Source organism: Oenanthe melanoleuca, chromosome 2 (assembly GCF_029582105.1).
Source record: "Oenanthe melanoleuca isolate GR-GAL-2019-014 chromosome 2, OMel1.0, whole genome shotgun sequence".
Taxonomy (NCBI): domain Eukaryota; kingdom Metazoa; phylum Chordata; class Aves; order Passeriformes; family Muscicapidae; genus Oenanthe; species Oenanthe melanoleuca.
Genome location: NC_079335.1, coordinates 130,594,023 through 130,616,027, shown reverse-complemented (window position 1 = coordinate 130,616,027; position 22,005 = coordinate 130,594,023). Strand labels below are relative to the sequence as shown.

Here is a 22,005-nt window from a genome sequence, read left to right as displayed (position 1 = left end):
AAAGACATAGACTCCATTTTTCAGTATTTACCTTACATGTAGTGTGTCTGTTTTGGGACCTCTTTGAGCAATTTAGAGTAAAATGACTGAAAAATTACTACAAACTACATTTATGAACAAGTTTAAACGTAACATGGTGGACTGACTACTCATTTTAAGAAGCTCAAAGAACTCTCCTTCAATAGTGATGAGAGGCATTAAACCTGTTTCCTAGTATTCCCTATGAAACAGGGACAAAGAAGTTCACCCTCCCATTCTGACAGTAAGCTCTCTACAGCTGAGCTTCTAGTATTTGCACATTCTCTCAAACACGCAAACAATTCCAGAAGCTCGAGAACTTCTGTCTTTCTTTCACAAAAGAAGTGTTGCATGTATTTTTGCAAATCCATACAAATGTTACACTTCTGAACTCTCTGAAATGTGGAAGTTTAAAACTGTGTCCCACCACCTACAGCTGTACTCTTCTTCAAAGCTTTTAAGAAAAGAGAGTACTCTCCCAAATTCACTGGAAAAGAAGCAAAAGCTTTTGACTCAGCAAGGAAATGTTACTCAAAAACACAACAAATACCTTATTTCCTTTAAAGGCAAAATATATATTTTGCACAGCTGTCTTTATGTTACTGTCAGTAGTCTCCCTTCAAAGATTCAAAGTGTAACCTTCTTTGCAAAAGCAAAGAGAGAAGGGAAAGTGAGGCAAAAAAATTTGTAAGGCAAAAAGTAATTTCAGAAATAGTTTATTTTACTCATATCAGCTACCCAGTGGCATTCCCTGAACACAAAATCAAACCTAGGAATTGTACAGAAATTTATCATTGATGCAGCAAGTACTGGAAGAGAATTTGCTGGCTGCATTCAATACTAGGCAAATCAAGAGACTCCAAAACGCATCTTTTAATCAGTTCTTAAAAGAGATTCCTAAAAGCAGTAATTATATACAATTATCACATAATTTCAAATAAACCTGAAAGAGACAAACAAAGCTGACATTAAAAAAAATATATATATATTATCCATGCATAACCATCCAAAAAATAAGAAACACCTATTTCTGGAAAAAAGAGCAACTAATAGTCAATTTCTTTTTGGAAGCAACTGTATAAGAAGAGCTTTCCTGATAGCTAACTCATTAATCAAATCATTCAGTGGATGTGTAATGTGATGGGTTTTATCCCAGAAGCAGGCAAACTTCAAGGAAATAGCAGCCAAATGTCTCTATATAGACAAGCCCCATGCTTTGGTAACTACAGCATTTCTTCTTGCATTTAAGATTACTGTATTTGATAATATTGCATATTTCGCAGTGTTTAGTAAAGAAGCAAGTGCATAGGGAAAAAAAACAAACAAACATTAAATTAAGTACTGCGTCCTGGCAAAACTTCAACAATATTTAAAGATTACAGTATAATTTCTCCCTTACGGTAATTTTCTTGGGCTTTATTTTCACCCAATTCCATATGCTAGTGTTCTATATGTATCCAGCCATGCACAGAGATTTAGAACTTCATAGGAAAAAATATCTTACTTAAAATCTCCTATTCCAACCTGAGCTGACAAACAAAGAATGAAATTATCACTAAACCTCTCAAAAAAACAAAAAAAAAACAAAAAAAAAACCAAAAACAAAAACAAAAAAAAAAAAACCAACCTCCAGTCATTTTTTTCTAATTACATGTTTGCATTTGCTCTCAATGTGCAACAAATGCTTCAATAACTGTTTGTCATATCTACTTCTCAAAGAAACAGCTTTTATTTCCCATTTTTAGGCAACTTAATAGTCTGAGTGAAATGCTTTACAAAATAACTAATCTAAAAAAATATATCATTTAAATAACCACAAATTATCTTGAACAGCAATAGGAGTAGAAGTTGAAATTATTGCAGGCTACATGAAAAGAGAACTAATACTTTTATTGGTTTTGGGGGATATCGCTCAAAAATAGCCTACTAGGGATCCCGTGGCAGTTCAACCACAGCAGTGCTAAACCCAGCACCAGCTATCAAGAGTTGAGAGAGCTCCCGGTCAGCCAATACTTCTCAAATTCAGCACTGTTACAACTAGACTGCTGCTGGCACTGCAGTTAGATTGGTTTCAGAAGGTTTGCTGCAGCAGTACAGCCATTTCTTAGATTCTCCTGAAATCCATAGCTGCTATCTCCCTGACCCAAAAAGACCAAATAACGACAGGAAATCTGAGTTCTGTAAAAAGGGAGAACAAAAATAATAATGATTTTCAGGCTAGGAGTGTGACCCCAAACTCTGACATTTCTGACACCGGTCTCATTGTACTTCAATAAACTAGTGGCCTGATGAAAGCAATTTTAGGCTAACATGGAAAATAGGTCTCAATCAGAACACCTGCCCACAGCACAGAGAACTAAGAGCTAGACAACACCAGGAACTCTCTCTACATTAACTGTATGGTGCTAGTAACTAACTAGTGAGAAAAAAAAATCACAGTAAATACAGACCAAAAAAAAAAAAGGAAACTGGAATTTTAGCAGCAAAACACGACTGTATTGTCATGTATCTAGAACAAAAACTCTATGAGAAAGAATCAACTTTAGTTATGATGAAAAGGACCTAAAGACGAACAATGGATTTTGTCAACAAATAATAACAAAAGATAGAGTACATTTTTTGAAATAATAATAAAAGATAGAGAGCACATTTTTTGAAGTAACAAGGATTTACTCATCCAATATCCAATTATCATCAATGGAAATGGTGCAAGATAAAACAAAATCTAAAGTGTTTCATGAAATTTTTGAGGTACATTAAGGGACAACAGCTACCAATTTAGAAAAAAAATTATGGCTGACTACATACTCTGTTTCCTCAGAGTTGGGGAGAGAGAGAAAATAAATTCATTTGTTATAGCAAATATTTACTGCTTTGTTTCCAAGCAGAAACATTTCATCAGTTCTGTACTGAATCTCACTGTTGCATGTTCTTGCCAATGCAGAGGGAAGCAAATAGTAAGATGGCAATAAAGATGCTCAGGTAATAATAAGAAAGCTTGAGAAAAACCTAGACTTTGATTCCTGGTTTTTCAGCTACACTGGCATACAAGACGGACAAAACGTACTGACAGCAACTGGAGAAAGTGAAACAGAAAAGACCAAAGAAAGCAAAAAGGAAAAAGAATAGAAAGATGGAAACTTAGAAAGGGATGTGGAGGCTGTGAGAAGTCACAGAGGCAACATGAACAGGGATTGGTCTCCCTGTAGAAAGAACACAACACATGATACATGCCTTTTCTTCTTTCTCTTTTTTATAATACAGTCTATTCCTACTTTACTCCACTGTTCACAAATTACCATAAAACAAAGTAAAAAAAGAAACTAGAGATTAAAAGAACAAGGCAAGAAAAATATGTAACACATTTCATCAGAAATTCAAACAGTTTGCATCTGCAGAAGGGAACATACAAAGACCTTTGTAGTTAAGTGAGGAGAAAGTAACACAAGTGAAATAAGAAAAATGTAACTATCAATAAAGAACACTAACAAGCTACTGGTTTATTGCTCTGCCTTTAGGTTTTTTTTTCTTTAAAGTCTCACCACTCTTTATAAAACATTCAATCTCACTGACAATTATTTAGGAGCAGTTCTCCCATAAGCAAATAATCCCACTAAAGTGAATGTTGTTTACAAAGGCAAAAGTCTGCAAGCACTTGCCTTAATATATTAGCATACCTTTCTGTCCTAAAATAAATGTTTATAAACATGTTTACAATAATATCAACACTTAAAACACTAGGATTTTGTGGTAATTAATAATAACATCTCATATAAGCTGCAACAGTATTTTAACCTATGGAAAATATTTCAGATTCCTTTCAAAATAAACTGCTATTCAAAGATCACAGTATTTTAAATTAACAAAACAGTTTCTAATCTGTACAAGACTAGTAAGACATGGCAGATAACCTTGTGGCTTTATTTAATAATACAGCTTTCTTAATTCTTCAATTTACCATAAAGACATTGCAGAAAACTTACAGCATTACTGCACGCATTTAGGAATTTTATACAAAGTGCATTCTAAGAAGTGTAGTTTTACATTATTAAAGCTCACAAGTTTTAAAATAAATACATTAGATATAAAAAGACATATAATTATACCTTATTATAACGATCATGAGGAACAGACTGCAACACGATAGGCTCCATTGTAGAAACATTTGCAAACTGCACCTCGGGAATGTACAGAGCACAAACCACATGAGCCCAACCTACAAAAAGTTATAATTGTATTTAATGTTTTCTAGAAGCTTAAAGGACATTTCAAGTGCAGTACAATTGTAGTACAAAGAACCTTTTACAACACTTTTTTTTCCCCACAGACTATTTTAACTGTTTAGAATATTAATGACATAAACTACACTTAAGTCATGTTGACATTTCATTTTTGTTATCCGAAGTTTAGATGACCAGTAATACACTTTTTTATGTAGTCAGGGAGAATTTATGTGAGTAATACTCCATGAAATTCAAAGACTAATGATTTATACAAACAGTGACACACAAACAGAAAAATTATTATTTTTTGATTTCTTGGATTAACACAGTGATTGCATAAAAACTACACAAAGTCCTGCGAAAAGGAAGCAGCATCTGACCAAACTGGCATTTTTAAAGCACAGCATCATAGAAGACTTCTGTGTGTAATTTTTATTTTTAAAATGTCATTCTGATTTGAATAGACTCCTGTTTCTTTCTGGAGAAAGAAATTGCAATACATACACACACTCTCACATCCCCTCTATGAAATCTCTTGTTTTTCCATTTAGAAAGTTGTGGCCAACTCATTTTCTCATAGGAATCCAAGTACCTATATCCAGTCCTATTCTAATTCATTAACTTGAGATCATCAATAAATTATTAGTTACTTACCATACTGTTTTTAACAACATTTTGAGAAAGCCAACATTCTAAATCGTCTGACATTTGCTTGGATGGATATGGAGGAAAGCACAAAGTCAGAGGCAAACCTAGCAATCTGAAGCCTTTTTTCAACACAGAGATTCTGAGAGCTGTTGGTTTGTTTCAGTGAAGGATCATAAGACATAACTGTAAATTTAGCAGAAGCTGCTACATAGCTAACTCAATATATTGCTACACTGATACTAATAATAGAATTATTCAAAGTATTATCACCTCATCTAAAAGTTTGGTGCAGCTAATCACTTGGCGCAAATTCTGTTCTTCCCCAAGAGGAAAAACTAAAGTCTCTTGTGACAAGACTCTCAGTATAATTTTAAAAAAATTCTGCTTTCCTCCTACCCAAGCTTACTTGTATGCAAACATTAAGGACATAAAATGTCAGATTTACATAATTGGATAATCTGGTAGATTATTAGATTAGGCAAATCAAGTAAATAATCATTGTGCAAATGCATGCTATAATAAAAACAACAACAACAAGAATAAAGAATAATAATAAAAAAGCAAAAATAAATTAAACACAAATCTCACCATATACCATCCCAATGCAGACCTTTCTGAGCTTTTATCTTGGATTTTTTCTTTTCTACAGAATCTAAAAGTTCTTCATCAAACTGTACTCTGACTCAAACTGAACTGAACACAAAGGTGTGCTTGCTCACAGTAGTATTGTTGAGACTCTGGAATTAAGACTTAGAATAAAAAGTGCATATGCAATTCCAGATACTTTTCTTAAAAAACAAATCTTTTCCAGTTTTTGCCAACAGATCTGGTGTCCCCCCCTCCGTTTACTAAACTGGTAGTTACAATTTCTACAGAAAATGAAAAGTGCACACATATACAACAGTTATAGTCAACATCCACAGTCAACAGCACACACATTGTTCTAGTATTTCAACTGCAACTAAATACAGTATCTCTGCTGCTCCACAATTTTACTCACAAATAGCCTTTAGAATTATTCTGTACAGAAAATGCATGAGACTAATGAAAGTGTAGGGCAAAAAAAGTATAAACTGCCAACTTGAGCTGCTTTTAAAACCTTTCCAACAGACCATTTTAAAATTATCAATAACAGACAGAATGAGAAAAAATAAAAACCATAATCTTTTTTGTTCGTTTGTCTACTTGAAATATCTTCAGGGAAAGAATATTTATAAGGGCTTTTTAAGAATTGCAAACTGCCTTAAGTCAGAATCATCTTACTAAAGACAAATAAATGTTAACATGGTTATGATGAGTATTTATCTTTAAATCTTCTCTCAAACAATTAACTCAAATAGAAACACTATTCATCTAATAAAGTCATTAAACCAATAGAAACGTGACACTGAAATTTTGAAAAAAATAAACCTTTTTCAGTTGGCTACACATAATCAGATGGCAAAAGCTTTTACTTCAGACATAATTAAGACTGTACTCCAGTTACACTTACATATAATGGAAAATTATTATATAAATATATAAAATATACCAGAGACATTAGGGGGGAAAAAATCACTTACTAAGTGAACTGAAATTCAGGTAGGTAAAGAATTTTTACTATAAGGAACCATTTCAGGAGTAACTTTAACTGAATAGTACTCCACCATTATTAAACAAACAAAAAAAAAAACCAAAAAAAAAAAAAAAAAAAAAAAAAAAAAAAACACCAACAACAACAAAAAAAAGCCCCACTTTTTTCTCATTACAAATAGAAAGTACACATCCAAGACAGCTGTGGCCGGCAGCAGCCTTTTAACTTTCAAGAGACCAAAACCAGTATCTATACAATGAAACAAATTAAGCACCACAGCGCTAAACCACTTTTTGAACATGGGTTATTAGTAAGTGCTCGGGGAATTGAGGACAAGGTACATTTTCCACTGGTTTCCATCTGGCACCTTCAGACCCCAGATAATCTGGCCTTGTTGGAAAATCACAATAATATAAAATCACAATAATGTCCAACAATAATTTAACCAGAGGGCTGGTTGCAGCACCCTTATGTTACCTGCTTCAAACGCCTACACCAAAAAGAAGCCTAACTCCAGCATCAGCTTCCACTTGGATCCAAGACACCCTGTACACAACTTCTTAAATATTCTTTTCTCCAAAGTTTAACTGGTGAAGAAATGCAGAATTGTCAAAGAGCAACACCCAGCTGACCTGGAAGTGTCAAGGAGCGTTCCCTTTAGGAAGAATAAGGAATAAACTTTTCCATAAAAAATGTGGTTAAGATTGTCTAAAGGTGTTGTGCAATCTCCACCTTCTGAGAACTCAAGGTCTGTAGACTCCTCCATGAAACTTTTATAGTTAAGGGAGGTCAAGAAGATTCCATTTCACCATGTAAGTACCTGACAGCAGGAGGAAAACAGAAAAAAAAGCAAACAAGAACCATTTTCCAAAGCATCAAGAGAATGGCCACTATTGCTCCAAAGCACAAGCTTGGAATTAAGGACACTTACAGCCAAAGTGTGATAGGTGTCCTCAGTCTCACTGATGAGAGAACGAGCTACTAACCTACCAACAGTTTTACTTGTAATGTTTTGTTCAACTGAGAGTGTTCCTGACTATGTAACACAGCATAAAAAACACCCTCTGATCCCCTGCTGACATACTAAGGCAGAGCACAGAGCTCAGAATCCCAGCAGAATAAAGGACCTATTGCCACGTTCAAAATTGAATGCTTTTGTCTCCTGTTTCCTCCTGGATGATAACTGCCTTCTTTGTCTGCAGGGACAATGAAACCTTCCAAAGACACCCATCCAAACTGTACATAGAAGCCCATATGAGAAGCAAGCATGTGTGCAAGAATGTGTGGTATTTAAGACTACCTTAAAATATGTATTTTCCCATTTACTCCATCCAAGTCATAAAGTTTGCACTACAAACTTCCTATTAAAATCACTTACTACATTATTCTAGAGCAATTAAAATTTTACCAGCAACTATACACCTTTTCCCTCCTCACCCAGGAATAAAAATCATCACTAAATCCAGTCCTTTTAAGCTTTACCAATGTTTAACTGTGAAAAATACCATTGTACATGCTTTAGACTATTAAAAAAAAAAACCTCCAACAGCACTGTTCTACACACTCAAAAACATTCAAAACATTCTTCCTAGTTTCTGTTGCAACTGAAATTATTTTACTACCTCTCCTCTTCACCCAAACACCGCACAGAAATAACAGCAAGATATTCCTATTTTCTCTTAATTGTTCTCCAAATTTAGCCAGGAACTCATGCCATTTTTGAGATCACTTTTGTTCCAAATGACTTCATTAAACTCATCACTATAAACCATATCATTTACTCTAAGTCAATGATAAGTCCATTCACTTTAAATGGACTCTAAGTCCATTCACTTTAATTATGTGTGGTTTGAATCCAGGCAAATGGTCACAGATGTATTACTCACTTCTTAAATTTTACTTATGAAACTTGAAGTAATTGCTAACAAACTCTTACTATCCCCACGGAATTCCTTATATCAAATTTACTTTTGGTTTCATCTCACTTTCAGAACAACTTTAACTGGAAAAGAGGGCAGGATACATGTTTTTGAAAAATAAATAAATAAATCTGAGTATAAGGGAAAATTTTAAGAACATTTTGCAAGCTCCCAGTATCTCTATTTGCAATCTCTGAGACAGTGCCTTCTCAATAATATTATTTTTACCAGATAATATTGCTTGCCTTGCTTATTTTTAAATGAATTTAATTTCTTGTTTTTAAACTAGAAAGCCTAAGCAACGTATCGTAAGGATTCAAATTAGCCATCAAGTTTGCTTGTTTCTCTGCACTCTAATTAGAATTGTTTTCTCTGAAACTGCTGAAGAAACCCCTCAGGCTACAACGGGCTGACAGATTCACTGCCTCTTTTGCTTCAAAAAACCCCCTTATCCTACAACAATTACTGTCTCCATCCAAAAACTGTAAAACATAATTTTTAATTTTTACTTATTGGTGATAGATAAAGTCAAAAGCATTTACAACTGCACTTTCATGTTCAGTAACTTTAGGAAATGCTGCTTACCTTTAAAAAAAAAAAAGTCCAGTGTGTTTTCTAAAAAATATCACACAAATAGAACTAAGACATTTTCTTTTGGAAAGATCTTAGAAAACAAATTCTACCAACTTTATATGTGGTTTTTCATGTTGTTTTAAAGTAACTCTAAGATCTGCTTTACAATAACAATAATGAAACCAATTTTTTCCAATATCAAAAATTGGAAATGCATGCTGAGAAGTCTTCAAAGTTTAAACACACAATATGAGACTTGTAGCATTTCACTTAAGTGAATTTTTATTTTGATTCATGTCTTAGAAGGACACACCATTGAGTTTTGCCAATTTTTACGTTTCATTCTAGTTCATAAAATGTTTAATTATCACCACAGATTCCACCCAAATGTTACCAATTCTTCACTGAGATTTTTATTTCTGGTGCCTGGTTTTCAACTCACTGCAAACCTAGCAGTACACAATTAGCAGGTATAATTTTAATATACATTGTTCACTAATGTTCAGAGTAACAAAGCTCAGACTTCAGACCCCTAGCTGAAAATGAATAGTTGATCTGTTACCTAATGTGATAGAGAAATTTCTAGTAATTCCACCATCAGCAAACATAAGACTGTTGCCAACAAAGAGCTCTATAACTAGAAGTAAACTCTATGAAAGTAAATTAACGAAGAAAACCCAGGGCAGTAAATAATACACAGTATGTTACCCATCTAAATTTTTGCCTTTACAACTACTGCTTAATTGCCCAAAATTTGATTCATAAGCACCTTCCCCGCAAATAAACTTGCAGTACTTTTAAACTGCCTTCCAATGCAATTTTTCAAACATAGCTTTTATAGTCTTTGACCTCATAATAAAATAACAGCAACAAACATATAATCCATCCTACCATCCACAGCATGGGAAGCCCATGTCTTGCTTATGAACTGAGGCACAGAGAAGGGACTCCACAACAACCCACGGTCAGTGCTGAAGCTGCGCAGCAAAGCACTGACACACTGCAGAGAGAGTTCTGGGATATTATCACCGTCCCCTAACCGTGCATCAATATCAGAGCAAAATTTGTTCATGCATTCTAAGTTCTTAAAGAGTCCATTATATTTAATTAAAGAAGTCTTACTTTATTTCTAACTATAGTTCACTCCCAAACCAAAAGAATGTATTTATTATTCTAGTGTGGAAAAATCTTCCTTTATTGAAATGTTAGTTTCATATGAGGATTGCTTCAAGTTGTCAATTAAGGATATATCTCAATCCATTTCAGCTGCAGACTATCACTGAAAAGCAAGATCTCACCTTACTCTTTCTTCACTTTCAACTGTACATTTTTGCGCTCTCCTTGCAGTATGAGTTTGTTATGTAGCAGGGCAAATAATTTCTTTTTCATCTCATTACTAAATTTGCTGGAAACTCAGTAGTTTACCTTTGAGCAAAATCAGTCCCTGGCTTGAAGCAATCCACACTGAGGTCACATGATTACCATACACAAAACCATCAGCGCAGAAACACCCAGCCAGGGGAAAACCACAGTCCCCTCCTTTCAGCAGAGGTCAACAGCTGTCCTAGATTACATGAAATTGCACCCTCCATTTCCACAACTATCAGATCTGCTGACTGACCCAAAGGCTGTGCTCTATCCAATTCTGCTGGATTCACCTTTCAAACGTGTACTTAAGACCATTACTGTTAGTCTTTGCCAAAGGGAAAGATTAAATACTATTTTAAACCTTTAGTTAAGTATCTCTTCATTAAGACATTCCATATACTTTTAACCCTGATCTTTCTTTCCTGTGAAAACAAGAAAACTTGCAGATAAGAAATCTGTCAGCTGAAGTTACTGTCTTTTCCTTACTCTATTAAATAAAGATTTAGAGTTTGCTATGAATAATACATCATTATTCATATTATATTGTTTGATCCGTTCTTTGAAGAGGGGTAAAAAGAAGGTGCCACACTAACCACTGGAGCTCTCACTTTTGTGGTTGGTAGTCAACCTCATCATTGGTATAGAATGGACAATTTGCTAAAAAGGTAAAATAAATACTATTTGTCTATGAAGAAAAAGGCTTCATCCTACAAAGTTCTACTACTGAATTTCACAAAATACTCCATTTAGAAAAATCTGCTCCTCAAGCAAAGAATTGATTCATTCTGCAGCAAAACAAATAATTGGTTTTTGAAACAGCTACAGACGTAATTCCATTGGTCCACTGAGTAAGCTAATAGCTTTAATTATTTTATCTGGCATGCTATGGAATTACTGCATTTCTTCCACCTCTCTCAAGAAATCCTTTCATACAACAAAAGGAAGAAATGTATAAATAAGCACCTAAAACACTAAAAAAAAAATTCTACATATACACTGTGATTAACCGTAATGTAAATCATAAATATACAATACTTTATATGGTAATACATGCATTTATATTACTGCAGTATTTTAAATTTATTATCTTTTTTTCTTTCCAGATAAAAAAAAAATATACACACTGCTGTAAAATCTGCTCAAAAAGGCCAGAACATTTGTAGGTAAGCACTTGCAAAATGCATAAGCCTCAGTGTGTACCTATAACATTATACCATCCACATTCTTAGACATTAACACCAAGAAAACTCATCAGAACAGTAAACCAGACAGTGAGACTCTAATAATAACAACAGCAATGGGAAAGCCTAGCATATAATGTTTTTATAGACTTGGGAGATCCTGCCGCTAACCCAGGGGGTGGGAAGAAGGTCTGGACCATGACATAAAACCACCACATTGTTAGCTGGCCTTTCCCCAAGCAGCTGCATGAAAGAAGTCTTGGTGAAAAGTCACACAAAGAATGCTGTTACACAGCATTCCTGATCATCATCCACTGGAATCAGATTTCAAAGTAACAGCTTGTATAGAAAAATCAAACCTTTTAAGCTTACAGAGAATTTTTTTGTAGATTACTGCAAGAAAAGATTACGCAAGAAAACTATTTGAAAGTGAGATGCGCTGTATTAGATACAAGTGAACAATTTGCTTAAAAAACAAAATGCATACTCAGTATTACGAGAAGACAAAAGAACTGAGATTCAAAAAGCTATAATCAGTCCAAATAGTCATGATTTTATTTCCTCCTCACTAAGTGTCAAAAATCCAAAGAAAATTACTGTAACAGTTGTGGAAATATTACTAGACTGAAAGGCCCAAAACCGTCAAATGCTAACAGTTCTCAAGTACCTTCAAACAAATGTCACTTGCTACTTCCCTGTTTTTCAAAAAATGTGTTTATATTTTATCCAACTACTAATCCACTTACCAATCCATCAAGTTAAAAGAAAATTAATCTTTCAATAGCCTTCTTACACATAAGACAGAAAATCAATAAGCAACTCATATATTTATCAGGTTTTCTCATTTTAAAAAACTTTCATATTCAGTCATGTTTAAAACCACAATGGTTCCCCTAAATTAACATGAACACCAAATTTATCGAGGAGTTCTGCCATATATTCAGAGATAAAAGCTCCTTTTCAATTCAATCTTACTTTTCTACTTTTAATATCAGTAAGAAAATAATAAATATTTTTTTTAAACGGGTAATAGCCTAACAAAATTTATGTAATTCCAGTCTCTGAACACTGAAAAAGTCCTAATGTTTACGTAAGAATGAAGTCCACAAGCAGGAAGAATTAATTTTTGTTCACAAAACTTAACCTTAGCCCTAAGATAGTCATAGATACTAGGCAGACAAAATATTAGAACTTATTCAAAGCTAATTCCTAAAATTTATTACAAATATCCTGCTCATAACTGTGCAATGTCCTATTACTCTTAAGAATTAATTAAATCAAATGTGTAGCTAAATACAGTCAACTCTTAACAATCCTTAGGACAGATAAGCCCATTGGCAGATAAGGCACACCACAGATACTAGTCCAGACTCCACTTGGCTAAATGCAAGAGTATTGTTTCCAAGATCTGTGCAAGAGCAGGAGCAGAACAGCCACTTTCACACAGTGCAGAGACTGAACAAGCACGGGCAAACAGACCTTAGCTCCTCCTGCTCAAGGCCAGTCCACGCCTCTGACAATGGAAAGCCCAGGAGGGACACTGAAGCAGACTAGGATATATTTCACACAAATCCAGACAGAATTATCTCCTTGGGCTCACTTCAGGTTCTGATTACAGCACCGGTAACCACCATCATCAAACCAAGAACAGGCAGGCATCTGTGTACTCTCCAGTGTACCCAAAAAGGTTACAGGAAGAAAGGTGAGCACAGAATAACTGACCTTTGCTATCCCAGTTTGCAAATACCAAGTGGCATCAAATAAAACCATGAGGTAACAGGTTCAAAAGAAACTCATGGACACATCATACTCATCAACTGCAAAATGCCTTGCCACACAACATTATGGACACTAAACTTTATACAGAAGGAAGTACCTCAATAGTGTGACAGACTCATCTCCCATTAAACACAAAAATACCATGTCTGGAGCAAGAAGTCCCAAAGCATGAATGCTTGTAGGCTGGGAAACTATTCTGAGAAGGCACACGAGACCCTTCTCAAGAATACAGTTCATAATGACCAAGAGAGCAGGACAAATATTGTTTGGCCTCCATGATATACTCCTCTTACTATCTCAGGCTATCACTTTTAAGTTTTCTGTAAAATCCATGATAGTAAAGCTCCAATAATGCTGCATTTAAGGAATCACATTAATCTGATATGCACAACTAAGGCAGAATCAAACAGACTCCAAACAGAAACATAAAACCTCAAAAGCAAATTTAAAGAAAGTGGTCTCCAAAAGGTCAGATAAGCAGCAACAGCCCTGTAAAAGGAGGGGGAGAAGGAAGAAGAATGCACACAAAGGAACCTTGCACTATGTGGGGAGGGGGTGGGAGGAAAGGACAAAAAAATCACAAAATACCAACACAACCACAAGATATGCTACCATAATATAGAGTCAGTTAATTACACTTATAGTCAGTTAATAATACTTAAAAAAACCACAAGTTTGATTCCCAGACTACTGTCATACATGTAGTGCCCTAGAGTTCTTAAAGGCAAGATAACACCATTACAGAAGAGCTCTAAGATTAGGCTGCCTTTAGTTACAATTGTGCAACTGACTTAACACAGGTAACTTAAGCTGCTGCTAAAAGAACAGTCCTGGTGATTCCTTCTATCAGCATTAGCATGGGCAGCTAGGTCAGGGAAGTTTTCACACAGCTGAAAAGGAATGCAGGGGCAGAAAAAAAAAGAGACGTTTTAAAAGCTAGTACCATTACAAAGGACAAAAAAGCAATGTATAGCAAGAACCCTCACTGTAGTAACAGCATCTTACTGCAGGTTAAGAAAAGCATGGAGCACTATAACAAAAGTTCAGTACCCCGTTAATCTTCCAAACGTAAAAGAAAATACAGTACCTTCAATGCCCAAAACAGTTCTTCACCTTATTATAAAGCAAATATCCAGAAGACTGTTAAAAAAACAAAAACAAACTACAGGAGCAGCAGGCCATGTATGGGCTAAGCTATCTGCATATTGGAAACAAAAAACTACAAAATGAAGTTATTTGTTAGCAGAAGGCAGAAAGATGAAAAACCTCGTATCACTGACTTAAAATCAGCAATTTCTTCTCTAGTTCTGAAAAGCTAAGACCATTTAATTACCTCTATACTTCGAGAAAGACTGCATAATTACAAGTTAATAAAGTTAGATCCTTAAAAGGTTTTACCAGGATTGTTTGTTTCCAAGTTTCTTCTCAAGTACCTGCATCTTTTTATGACTTGCTTGGCAACAAAAGGTGTAACAGCATTAAAAAAAAATTAAGCATTAACCTACTGAAAATGCCACTTTCAACTGGCAAGCCCATTATCTGATCTTGAACAGTATTTCTAAAAATCTTCTGGCACATTCTTTTGTTAGGTAACTCTTTGAAAGGGAAGCTTCAAGTAAGAATGCGGATTTCTGAAATGCAACACGAGTCAAAGTATTTGCCAAGGTGCACACCCTTCTGTAAAGCTATTATTTAAAGGGCATTTGGTCCACAAAGTAGAATTCACCGTTTTCAACACCACAGACAAGAGCTGCTGCAGAGGCTGGGTATTTTCAGAAGAAAATACAAATTCTTAAGCCTCTCAGCTATGAAATTTTCACTATGAAGCTTTCACTGATGAAAACATTTGGATATTAAAATTACAGTACAGTGTTATATCTTTGCTATTTAAACTTAAAGCACTTCAATCTTATAAAGTGATTCACTTTCAGACAAGAATTTATAATTGCAATTAATAGAGTCGTAAGAGAGATAACTAAGAGGATGCTCACACCTTTGATGCACACTATCAGAGTAAGTTCTCAAGACTTCAAGCAAATAAGTTTCAAGGTCACCACAGACTATAGCAAAGCATTCCCAAATACTACCCTAAGTATAAAACCAGAAAACACTTCAGCTACTTTACATTTCACAAATTTTACTGTATATTTCAAGACATTTCAAGCTTTCTTATTACTATTTCCTAAAAAGAAAGTGTCCAGCTGCCATTTCTAAAGAAATTAATTCAACATTACATGTATCAACATGAAAAGAATAATAAAGAAGAGGAATAAGACTTAAGTACTGGGCACTAAGTTCAGTGATGTGTTTGAGCCAGTTGACACTAAAATGGTAAGCCTAGAGCATAGATATATATATGAACAGAGCAGTCAAAGGTTCATAAGGGAAAAGGTAGATCAGCACAAACATGAGCAGGCCCTGTGCTCCTGCAACTCAACTGCAACAGATATAGCAAAGCTGCATCAACACTAAGCTAAGATTTAATTAGCCAGAATATTACATACACAGCATAGAATCTGCAGAATACAATTTAAGTATACTGTCCAAGTGAATTCCACAATACAGATATTTTCTTCTCTCACAAGAGAAATGGCTCAGTATCAAAATGACCAGGCTATTTACAGATAGATGATGGATAGGAATTTAGAAGTATCTACTAGAGAGAGAAGGCAACATTCCAAAAGTGATTGAAAAGTTAATTGAAATTTTTCACTCATATCACCCAGCTATTAATATAAACATAATCAAGACAGGATATTCAGTGGGGACTTTCTCTAGCAGTTCTACTCAGCAGGAGCAGAACTGATGATAACCTGAACAGTGAGATTAGAAAGATGCAAGAGTGAGGTAATCACTACTGCAACTTTCCAGCTCTAACTTCTTTGTTGTAGAACCTATTAGTAAATCAGGCATGAAAGAGTCAAGCTTAGAAAATGCACTGGTGCACTGAGTCTAGGCTATAGACGTAAAACATTCCACTTTCCTCCATGAATGGTGCACTTTCAACAGCTTTCTATAAATGCTGAGGCTCCAACTAAATACACATAAAATTCATCCATTTTACACATTAAATCTTATATTAAAATGCACTATTGTAACTATTACTATTGCAACTACTACTATTGTAACTTTTTTCCTAAAAAATAAACTAAGAATGATAGATGTCCTCAAAGTAAATTGAGCCTAGAGTGGACAAATAAGAGTTACTGTAAAATAGTTATCTCTTTCCAAAGCAGTCTGTGTTTTCTTTTATGTTAGGATTCCTCTAATTTTATTTCCACAGATTTATTTCCCTCATACAAATAAGAGAGTTCACAAAAAGCAAGAATAAAACTTACCCCCATTATCTGTTCTCTTTAAAGCACCATCCTTATGAGGGCATAATTCACATCTCTAGGAAAAAAAAGCAAAAATAAAATAAAAAAATGGAATGATCACAGAAGCATTGAAAAAGAAACCACATACATTAAAACTGTTATCTGATATTAAGGAAGCAACCATTCTTTAAAAATGAATGGGTGTGTTTTCACTTAACCTTTACTTAAATACTAATGTTAGTTTCTGAAAAATAAAGCTTTCTCCTCCAGATCTTGGAACTATGACACATATTAAAGCTACTCAAGGTTCTACCTCCAAGATTTTCTTCCTGGGTTCCACACCATGGAATTCTGGAGACAAGCCTCCAAAAACAAGAGCATAGGGTAGTCTTTAAGAAGTCCAAGAAGCTTGGACACAGCCAAAAACTCCCTACTGTATTTCCTTCTCCTAGCCTCTCTGTATTCACCAAGGTGGTCAGTCATGAAGAAGAGCTGTGGATATGATCAGCACAGGTGCACATAACTGGGAGACAAAAACCAACCTCACTTTCTGTCTCGGAAAAAGGAGGTCAGAAGTTATCAACTGTAGCAAAACCACATGTCTGGAAATAAGTAGTTTGATCACAGAATGACAGAATAAACTGGGACTCACAAGGTTCATCAAAGTCCAGCTCTTAACCCTGCACAGCACCACCCCAAGAGTCATCCCAATGTGGCCAAGAGTATTGTCCAAACACTTCTGGAACTCTGTCAGCACTCTAAGCACTGTGATCACTTCCCTGGGGAGCCTGTTAAGTGTGCAACCATCTCCCGGGTGAAGAACATTTATCTAACATCCAACTTAAACCTCTCCTGACACAACTCAGACCATTCCCTGGGGCCCTGTCACTGGTCACCACAGAGAAGAGATCAGTGCCTGACCCTCCTCTTCCCCTCATGAGGAAACTGCAGACTCCAATGATGTCTTCCCTTAGTCTTCTCCAAGGTAACAACCCAAGACACCTAAGCTGCTCTTCACACAGCTTCCCCTCAATGCCTTTCACCATTCTCATGGCCTGACACTCTAACAGTTTCATGCCTTTTTTTATATTGTAGCACCCAGAACAGCACTCCAGGTGAGGTTGCCCCAGTGCAGAGCAGAGCAGGACAGGACAATCGCTCCCTTGCCCTGCTGGTGATGCTGTGCCTGATGCCCTCCAGGACAGGTTGGCCCTCCTTGCTGCCAGGACACTGCTGGCTCATGTTCAACTTACCATGGACCAGCACCCCCAGGTCCCTTTCTCGTGGTATTGCTCTCCAGCCTCTCATTCCCCAGTCTGTTTGTACATCCAGGTCTGCCCCATCCCAGGTGCAGAATCCAGCACTTCCCCTCATTGAGCTTCATGTGGTTGGTGATTGCCCAGCCCTCTGACTTGTTGAGGAGTCACTGCAGGACCTTTCTGCCTTCGAGGGAGTGAACAGTTCCTGCCAGTTTTGTACCATCTGCAAACTTCCTTCATGTCCCTGCCAGCCCTGGGTCGAAGTCATCTGTGATGTAATATTCTTCCAACATACACCAGGATCACAATAGAACAGTTTTTCTGCTATCACTGCCTCCTATCAAGTTCCTAATAGCATGTTTATCTCTAAGTATCCTAGAGCATGTGAACCAATTCCAAACCAGAGATGGCAGAAATTACCAGATTTGACACACATTCCACATCAAGTGCTCCAAATTACAAGCACAAGAACACCACTATATCAGATCCTATACCAAGGAATCACCATATTCCAACCTTTATATTTTTCCAGATTAGGGACAACTCAAAGCATACAAACCTAATAATCTTCTTAAGCAAATCAAGATCATCAGATGCAAACTTAACACATCCTTCAAACAGAGTGGGACACCTCATCTTTTTGCTGTTCCCCGAACAGTGCTATTCCTCATTACTGGCTAACTGACAAGACAGCAGATAAAGGAGCCTATGATGCTAGAAGTGCCTCAGAAACGGATTGTGCAAACTTATTTGAGGAACTAGAAATTCCATTCCTGAAATTCATATGGCTAAAGTATATCTCGAGGACTATCTTATCCTGTAAGAAATCTGTAAGACTATCCTTCTTAACCTGTAAAAAAATTTATATTAGCAGCAAAGATGCTTTCATGGAAGGTAAACTAGAAAAAAAACTTATTTTTTCTCAGTGCACTGGTATAGAGAGCTGCACACAGAAAGAAGAATCCTTAGGATTGTAGCCTTTTTTCCTTTGCTTCACTCATCTCTCTCTCACTAAAATAATCAGCAATTTATTGAAAGTCAGCATTAAGTCCATGGTGAAATTTAGATATAAAAGTGATCTTAACCATTCTGCAAGTTGCCTGCAGACTTGGATCATTACACCTTTTTTTTTTTAGTATATTTGTAAGCTGCATCTTAACACTTCAACTCTCCAAATATTAAATACTAAAGTGGTGAGAGACACACAGTAGCAACAGTTACATTTCAGTGAATTTCTCATACACTGAACCAGAATTCTAAAAAAAGAAGCCTGGAATGTATTGATGGTCACAGTGCAATAAAGTCTGCTCCCACCCCAAAGCTACAAGCTGGCAGCTTAAAGCCAATGAGATGAGATGATGTAAAAAAGAAGAGAAGCTGCCAACAGCTTCTACCTTGCCCCACCTTTGCAAGCCTATGGAAGTCTGACACACATTTTCACTAGTGGCAAAACCAGTTTAGGAGGTTCACTTCTTCTCTTCACTTCCCCCTTAATTTTTCCCTCCACCACTCCCTCAGCTACTGACACAACTATCTGTAGGGCTGCCCCTTAGAACAGATCAGTGAAATAGAATGAAATAAACTTTTTAACATTTTTAATTCAGATCATACCAATGATGCAATTTAAGCATAATTACACAGTTGCATCAGCAAAGCTAATGGCAGGCAGCCACAGCACTGCAGCACCAGTAATAAAAGAATCAGAAAGCTTCTTGTGCAAACTTTACCACAAAATAAATCAAAATGATCACATGACACTAAGATGTAATGACTTGAGTCAGTCCTTTATGCAGAAGAGTTAAGTATGCTCCATTCAGTCTCATCAGCTTCCCCTGAATTATTTTTGTCTCCTATGTCTACAAGACCCAGGTCCCTCAATAATCCTCCACAGTCCTGGCTACAACCAGTCAGAGAAGATGCAGGACAGAAAACTGAAGTGGAGGAGGAAGCTTTGACAGTGGAAGAAAACTTGGAGTGCAGAATTGCACTCATCTCTCATGGTGCTGACAACTGGTAACTGTGCAGAGATACTTGCACTTAGATAACACTGAGCAGTTCTGGTGCCATGAAATCTGGCCACAATCTGCAATAAAGTAGCACCCTAGTAAGCTAACAGAGCACACAGCCATCCGCAGCCCTTCTCTGCATTAGGAGCCTAACTCCTTCCCAGCCTCCACACTCAGATTCTGTCACCCATTTCTGCTTGCCAAGTTTCAATACATACTACACAGTAAAACCAGGAGCTTTGCCAGGTAGGAACAGTGAATCTCATGCTTAGAGACAAGTAGCTACTAGAGATTTTTTTTTCATTAAACTAACACTTTATTACTAGCTCTAAAATGGAGGGAATAATATTTTGATCTTTTTATCATGCATGCTGATGATGCAACACAGTACATGGAATAATCTGATGATCTATACATATGGTCTCTAATATTTGAGCACATGGACCATAACAAGGCTCTTTTCTCCAGTTGTGTGTTTTAAGTCTTATCTCTGGCAAAGGATTTCTGAAACAGATTTATTGTTTCCCCACAGAAACACTGTGGGGAACTGCTAAACCAGCTGTGCAGGACAGACAGAGCAGGCAGCAGGGGCAGATACGACACCTACAAGATACCATAGCACAAATAGGACAAGCTGCTATGACTGATCAACAATTCAGATAAATATCATTAGGCTAAGCAGTGTAAATGTGAGCACTACAGACACTGATTGTGACCCTAGAGAATAATCACATCCTTTGGTGTGCTAAAGGGCACTAGCTCAGGAGCTGCAGCAGCGCATGTGGTGCTGTAGGTACAGCAGCTGAGTTAGATCTGAAGAGAGTGAAGAGACAAAATACTGGCTGAAAGAACACAGTGAAGTTGTAGAAAATTACATAATCCTTTTCCTTCCCGTCCTTACAGGGTGTAAGGACATGTCGCTTTTGCAGCTCTTTGGTGGAAGAGATGAAGTTCATGGATCTAGCTTCTGTCCATGTAGAATTGGGGTGAACTCTCAGTAGGAAAGGCTTTGGACTATGAGGTTTCCTGTAGAGGACTAAAGTGAAACCAATCTCAAAGCTGTGAAGCTGGAAGAGTCTGACAGCGTGACTGTCACAACTCACTTCTGAGCTACATAAACAGCAACTCAATTAAGTAAACAAAGACTGATCCTATACCTTTAGCATTCAGGCAAATTGCCTGAGTCTGATGAAAAACCCATTGCCTCTTGAGGAGTCCAGTCTTTAAAACATCACCCAGCAGAGAACTAAAATCAAAAGCATGAGATCCATGCAGAAAAAGAAAGAAACTTTTTATCCTCTCAATATTATTTAAAAAGTAAAAATAACCAAGAAAAAATAAAGAATTGAAATAATAACATAAAAGAACAGAGGTGTCAACTAAAGATACCCATCAGAATAAAGTTGCAAGAATGGAAGACCAAAGTAAAACAAGGAGCTAAACAATTCCAGCTTCCCATACTGAATAATTTATAGTCCAACTACTGTATTGTGGTATAAAGTGTTTTTACTCTATTCTAGATAAATATGCCTTATTAGGTAACATTACACAATCATCATTTTCCAAGTCTTTTTTGCTAAACCAAGTTCTACCAATCTTTCAACTGGAAAGGCATAGAGAAACTGATTCAATCCAAGAGACTACCTTATTCATGTTGAAATGAAGAGAAAGAGCAAAAGGCACATGGTAAATAGGGAAGCTAAAGAGAGACAGAGACAAGACTACACAAGCAGGAGAGAAGAAGAAAAATTGTAATATGAATATAACATTGTTCTTCCCTCAGGGTTCTGAAAATTTGGAGCACATTCATAAAGAATCATCTGCAGACATCCATTACATGCTGTCTCTTGTTATAAGAAAACAAAGGTCAAAGAATTCTTGAGCAAGTAATTTACTGAATTTTCGCCCAAGCTAGGCCATTGGAACCATTCACCTGAATAATGATTGTCAACCAAGTAAAATCCTGCAGGACTGAATTCCCAGCATTGCAATGAGGCAATAAAATGTTTCTTTCAGTTGACCTGTTAACCTAAATAACACAGGATCACAGCAGATCAAACAGACCACACTTCCTTAAAGTTAGTCAAGACATCAGGCTGCAGTTCCAGCTGACTTTACTACAGGCTCACTTTAAGGTAGCA

General features: G+C 36.2%; 1 protein-coding gene across 5 annotated transcripts in view; it reads right to left on the bottom strand.

Annotated features, from left to right (window-relative positions):
* The window catches only part of MLLT10 (MLLT10 histone lysine methyltransferase DOT1L cofactor), a 122,222-nt gene that overhangs the window by 85,629 nt on the left and 14,588 nt on the right, over positions 1–22,005 (bottom strand). For all 5 annotated transcript variants that reach the window (XM_056484046.1, XM_056484045.1, XM_056484049.1 and 2 more), the window contains 2 exons: positions 16,621–16,675; positions 4,125–4,234 (listed from right to left, as the gene is read on the bottom strand). In XM_056484046.1, coding sequence (XP_056340021.1) covers positions 4,125–4,234; positions 16,621–16,675 — 165 coding nt within the window. The remainder of the gene's footprint in view (positions 1–4,124; positions 4,235–16,620; positions 16,676–22,005) is intronic.